Source organism: Perognathus longimembris, chromosome 28 (assembly GCF_023159225.1).
Source record: "Perognathus longimembris pacificus isolate PPM17 chromosome 28, ASM2315922v1, whole genome shotgun sequence".
In the NCBI taxonomy this organism is placed as follows: Eukaryota; Metazoa; Chordata; class Mammalia; order Rodentia; family Heteromyidae; genus Perognathus; species Perognathus longimembris.
In genome coordinates this window covers 25,447,639-25,453,638 of record NC_063188.1, presented here as the reverse complement: position 1 = coordinate 25,453,638, position 6,000 = coordinate 25,447,639, and the positions used below count along the sequence as shown (strand labels likewise).

General features: G+C 38.9%; 1 protein-coding gene across 1 annotated transcript in view; it reads right to left on the bottom strand.

Annotated features, from left to right (window-relative positions):
- Positions 1–380: 380 nt before the first annotated feature.
- The window catches only part of Kiaa1210 (KIAA1210 ortholog), a 39,934-nt gene continuing 34,314 nt past the window's right edge, over positions 381–6,000 (bottom strand). Inside the window, exons 10-11 of the mRNA XM_048335324.1 lie at positions 1,961–2,060; positions 381–562 (exon numbers count right to left, since the gene is read on the bottom strand). Of these exons, the coding sequence (XP_048191281.1) occupies positions 381–562; positions 1,961–2,060 (282 nt within the window). The remainder of the gene's footprint in view (positions 563–1,960; positions 2,061–6,000) is intronic.

Genomic DNA, 6,000 nt, shown 5'->3' with positions numbered 1-6,000 from the left:
GAGTGCTTGCCTCGGATACACGAGGCCCTAGGTTCGATTCCCCAGCACCACATATACAGAAAACGGCCAGAAGCAGCGCTGTGGCTCAAGTGGCAGCGTGCTAGCCTTGAGCAAAAAGAAGCCAGGGACAGTGCTCAGGCCCTGAGTCCAAGGCCCAGGACTGGCCAAAAAAAAAAAAAAAAATACTTAAAAAAAAATCACACAATGAAACTCCCGTGTATAACTAATATGCAAATGAAAATATTTGAAAAGATTTCATTTCTATTTCTAAAATTCTTGTACTTAATAAGAAATAGCCATTGTAAGTAAATCACTACATATAATTGCTATCGTAATTGCCAGCTATCACTTAAATTCTTAATGCTCCAGCCCGTAGCGACTTAGTACATAACTTCGGTCATGTGGCTCCATGCTTTGGCTTTCTTCTTCGCCAAGGAGAACCAGACAGGCTCCTTTCCATCGCTCTGCCCCATAGGTTCATCTGGCCAGTGGAGCCTGGCTGGAAGGCTTAAAGATCGTTTGGCTTCTTTCTTTGCAGATATGTATTCATCTTCAAACGCAACTAGAATGACAGCACATGAAGCATTAAGAAGGCTCAGAGATCTTGGGGGTACATTTATTGGATGAAATCACATTTCTTTGTTTCAGCTTCCCTCGGATCACACTGCTCTTAGGTCTTTCCAACCCTACTTTCTTCTATATCAGGCTTGTGAATGTCAATGCATGGGCAAGGCCTTGAGTGCTATATCACAGGAACAGAGTAAACATGGCTTTGCCCCCACAAGAACCTATGCAGGGAGGAAGCCTGAGAAGTCATTCCTAAAGCTCTAACGGTCAATCTTGGGGTGGCTATTATCCAATTGCCCTACACTTGTTTTGCTGTGCAGTACTGAGGCTTGAACTGAAGGCCTAGGCACTGTTTTTAGCCTTTTCATTAAAAATTCAGAGGAAATAAAGTAAGTCTTTTTTATTTGTTTATTTGTTTACTTTTTAACACTTTGGTGATAGGAGAATTTTTTGTATGCTGGTCCTGGGACTTGAATTCAGGACCTGGGTGACGTCCCTGAGGGTTTTGCTCAAGGCTAGCACACTACCAGTTGAGTCACAGCTCCACTTCCAGCTTTATTTTTTGGTAATTAATTAGAGACTAGAGACTCATGTGCCCTGCCCAGGCTGACTTCAAACCCAAATCTTCAGATCTCAGTTCTCCTGAGTAGCTAGGATTCAAAGTATGAGCCACTGGTGGTCAGCTGAGGGATACTATTTTATTTTTCACTCACTTTATATTATTGTCATATGTTAGACTCTACACAGTAAAGGGTTTTTTAATAGTTCAAAATGACCCTATACCACTGAGACTATTATTTTCAACAGTTTTGTTGGGGATAGAGTAGGTGAGGAAACCTCTGCTTTGCTCTAAGCTACAAATTCACTTGCTACTCTTGTCTGATAGAGCCACAAAAATGTTCTAATGACCACAATTTTGTGCCTTGGCAGCTTCTTCCGTGAGGAGAAAGACTCGCTGAAAGTTCCACACTGGACTCATATTAGTCATAATAATTAGGTTTTTTGCTTTTTTTCTGTCATGGGCTTGAACTCAGAGTCGGGGTGCTGTCCTTAAGCTCTTTCACTCAAAGTTACCACTACTTTGAGCCACAGTACCCCTTCTGGTTTTCTGGTGGTTAATTGGAGTTTCATAGACTTTACTGCCCAGGCTGGCTTTGAACAGCGATCCTCAGATCTCAGCCTTCTTAGTAGCTTGGTTTACAAGCGTGAGCCACCAGTGCCCAGCTTAGGTTTTTTGTTTTTTTTGTTTTTTTCTAAAACAAGCTATTAAGTATACCTTCTCATGAAAGAGTCCTGAGAGAATCACAGAGCTTATATATATTGAATAAAATATTGACTAACTGAACTTGAAATAACAAGGGCCACAATATTTTCCCAGGGTCAGCATAGATGCTTTTACCTGATTTGGCAGGCCTCAACTGTCCCATCTCCTGTCTATGGAGACTAGAAGTGAGAATCTTTTTAAGTTGGATTTCACTGGCACAGCTAGGTTCCTTTAGAAGAAAAAACACCAGAAAACTTGTAAGTCCTGACATAAAGGCAGAAAAAAATTACAGTCACAACATCGTGTAGTACAAACCCTGTCCTGGACAATATGAGCTTAATCATCAAAAGAAAGCAGATAAATTATATATATGTGTGTGTATATATATATGTATATATATATATATATATATATATAGAGAGAGAGAGAGAGAGAGAGAGAGAGAGAGAGAAGAAATGGCACTGAGTCCCCTGATGAGAAACTCACATTAATAAAACCTAAAGTGACTTACCACCTTCCACACTTAGAAGATTGTCTAAGTATATAAATCATGTAAATAGAATAACATGAGAATTATTTAACTTGAAAACAACCCTTTTCTTTGCATGTTTCAGCACTTAATAGTTAGCAGTTACAAACAAATCTGATCGATTCACTGATGTACATTTCTTTGCAAAAGTTGCTGACATATGACTAGAAGTGCCTCTTGTATTAGGAAATGATATAACTGTAGTTCTTTAAATTTTTTATGGTTTAGGCTTTTCAGATTAACCTCTCTACAACTAGTCTAAATTAATGAGTTTATTTACACTAGGATGCATTCCCCTGACTAAAAGCTTTAACTAAAGTGGATCTTAAGGGACATACCTATGGCTCAAATGGTACAGCACCTGCCTAGCAAGTGCAAGGTCCTGAGTTCAAATCCTAGAACTGCCAAAAAAATCAAGTCTCTCAGAGTGGAATTTACCTTTGTATAATTCCCTTCCTGGATAAATACTACTAATGAAAGAAATCTATTCAAGTGAGAAATAAAGCCAAAGTAAAGAACTTTTCTTTCCTTTTTTGGTTCAAGACCAGGACTCGTACTCACTACCTGACACTTTTGCTCATTGGCTAGTACTCTATCAGCTGAGTCATGCCTCCAACCCCTAAAGAATTGGTTATTTATTTTTTCTTTGCTTTGCTCTTTTGGTCTGAGACCTAGTAAAAATCTCTTAAAGTGAAAAATTCAGTCTTCATGTAGTTTCTCAATAAAATTAGTAAAAACCTAAAACTATAGGGCATTACTTATACTCCTTCTTTTTCCCATCATGGGGCTGGAACTCAGAGCCCCGGCTCTGTCCTTGAGCTAAAGCGCTCAAGGCAAGTGCTCTACCACTTTGAGCCACAGCAGCACTTCTGGTTTTTAAGTGGTTAATTGGAGCTAAGAGTCTCATGGGAACTTTTCTGCTCAGGCTGGCTTTGAACCTTGATCCTCAGATCTCAGCCTCCTGAGTAACTAGTATTATAGATGTGAGCCCTTGGCACCTAGCTATACATACTCTTGATATGTCAACTTGGTAAATTTTCTTGAGTCAGTGTTTTGTAGTTTTTACATGAAAGGAGCAAGACACTGATCATTCTGTACTCATTAGTGGCACCATTAGTCTAGTTCATCACATAACATATTTTACCCCACAGAAAAGGGCTTCATCAAGCCAAATCAATTACAGAAATGCAAACAAACACGTAATGGCAAGTTGTTAGAGCAATATGGAAAGATATTCAGAAAGGAAGTGTTTGATGAAAAAGTAGTACAGTAGTCCTCCTATAGGCATAATTTCACTTTCTATAGTTTTAGTTACCTGCGGACAATCACAGTTGAAAAACATTGAATGCAAAAATTCACAGATATTTATCAGTTTTAAGTTGCATGCTGATTTTAGTAGCATGATAAAAAATCTTATGCTGCCCCATTTCTTTAGGAATGTGAATCAACCTTTGTATACCCATGCTCTTTGTGTGACCTGTCTGTGAATCATTTAATAGACATTTCCATTATTAGATCAACCATGATGGTTTTGCAGTACTTGTGTTCAAGTAACCCTTCTTTTACTTAACAGTGGCTGTAAAATATAAGGGTTACTGGGGCTGGAAATTCAGACAAGCCAAAGAGAAGATGGAAAGAACTTCCTTTAAGTGAACAAGGAAAAGTTCTTGACTTTACAAAAATGGACTCAAATTCATGTGATGAAGTTGAGAAGAAAAACATTTCCCTGTGAAATTCTGACAAAGGAAAATTCATGCTAGTCTGGCTGTCACACCTCAAACTTTGAGAGTTGAAGCCACAGTACACAAGTATGTAGTTAGACAAGGCATCAGTTATAAAGTTTGATGCTATTTACATTTCACAATCTTGTAATCGTGGGGATCTTGTAATGTACCCCCTGTGGTGGAAGGGTGCCACTGTATTTCCAGTTTGAATCCCATTTATGAAAAGCACATGCACATATTTATAGGCATAACATATCTTTAAGACTAGTCACTGTATTCTTTTAATTTTCTAAACAAGTAGGGGTCCAAGGAGCTTACAATGTCACATGTCCATTTATTGGACTAGTGCTTCTTGATCAGAAACACTCCTTGTGTCATCCTCTCCTATCCTGTCCTCACTCCCCAGACTCATTTCATATTTCCCACTTCCCTTTATCTCATATGTGCACCGAGTTTTCTTGCTGTATTTCTCCCCTTTTCCCTCTTTTCTAATCCATTGACACCCTTCTCACTACTCCTATATTCAATTGCATTATAGCATCCTGATATTCATTTTGTTAAACTGTTATTGTTTGAAAGATTTACTCTATGGACTTTCACTGCTGCATGTACTATACTTTAGTTGACTTAACCATGGTTTTTTGGTTTTGTTTTTGATATTTTGTTTTTGCTGGCGCTGGGGCTTGAACTTGAGGATCTGGGCACTGTCCTTGAGCTTCTTTTGCTCAAGGCTAGTGATCTACCATTTGAGCCACAGCACCACTTCCAGCTTTTCCTGAGTAGTTTATTGGAGATAAGTAAGAGTTTAACAGACTTTCCTACCTGGGCTAGCTTCAAACCACAATCCTCATATCTCAGCCTCCTGAGCAGCTAGGATTGCACACATGACCCACAGCATCTAGTATTAATCATGTTTCATGCCTATGCCCATGTATGTGTTAACATGGGAGGTTGTCTTTGGGGTCTAAGAACTACATAGGAGAGAAAACATGTGCTTTTTTTCTTTCTAGGTCTAGCTTACTTTGTGAAGTTTTTTTTTTTTTTCAAATCCATCCATTTCCCTGCAAATGACATACTTTTATTCTTCCATTGTGTGTGTTCATCTATTTATCTATCTATATCACATTTTTGATTCATTCATCTGTTGTAGGGAACTGCTTTCCTTAACATAAGTATTGTGAACTATCAATAATGAACTTGGGGGTGCAGGTGTCTGTTGTATCCTGTCTTGCAATCTTTAATCTGGGGGTTACAGTTGCTTTTGCCCCCTGCTGTTGTTGATGATATATGACTCATTTCTCAACCAATTTTGTGAAATCCTACTCTAGAATATTTAGGCCAGGATTTGATTTGTTTTTGTTTGTTTGTTTTGCCAGTCCTGAGGCTTGAACTCAGGGCCTGGCTTCTTTTGGCTCAAGGCTAGCATAGAGCCACAGCGCCACTTCGGCTTTTTCTATATATGTGGTGCTGAGGAATCGAACCCGGGCTTCATGTATACGAGGCGAGTACTTTACCACTAGGCCATATTCCCAGGCCCCAGGATTTGATTTGTACATTCCCCCATAGTCACTATTTTTCAAAAACCCTTTAAAAGCATAACACAGGGCAGATCTGTGTAACTACAAAGTAAGTCTTTGCTCACTGAAAAGTCCTCCTTTCTTCTTCTTGTTTTCTTTTTTGCCTTTTCTTTTTGAGTACTGGGGATTGAACCCAGGACACTGCACTTGCTAGGCAAGCGCTTTGCCACTGAGCTACATCCCAGCCCAATCCTCCTTTCTTTTTTTATAATTTATTTATTAATTAAACAAATTTTTTTGACAAGGTGTTGTGCAAAAGGGGTACAGTTACATAGTAGGGTAGTGTGTTCATTTCTTGTGATATCTTACACCCTGTTTTTCTTTCCCTTCCCTAGGTCA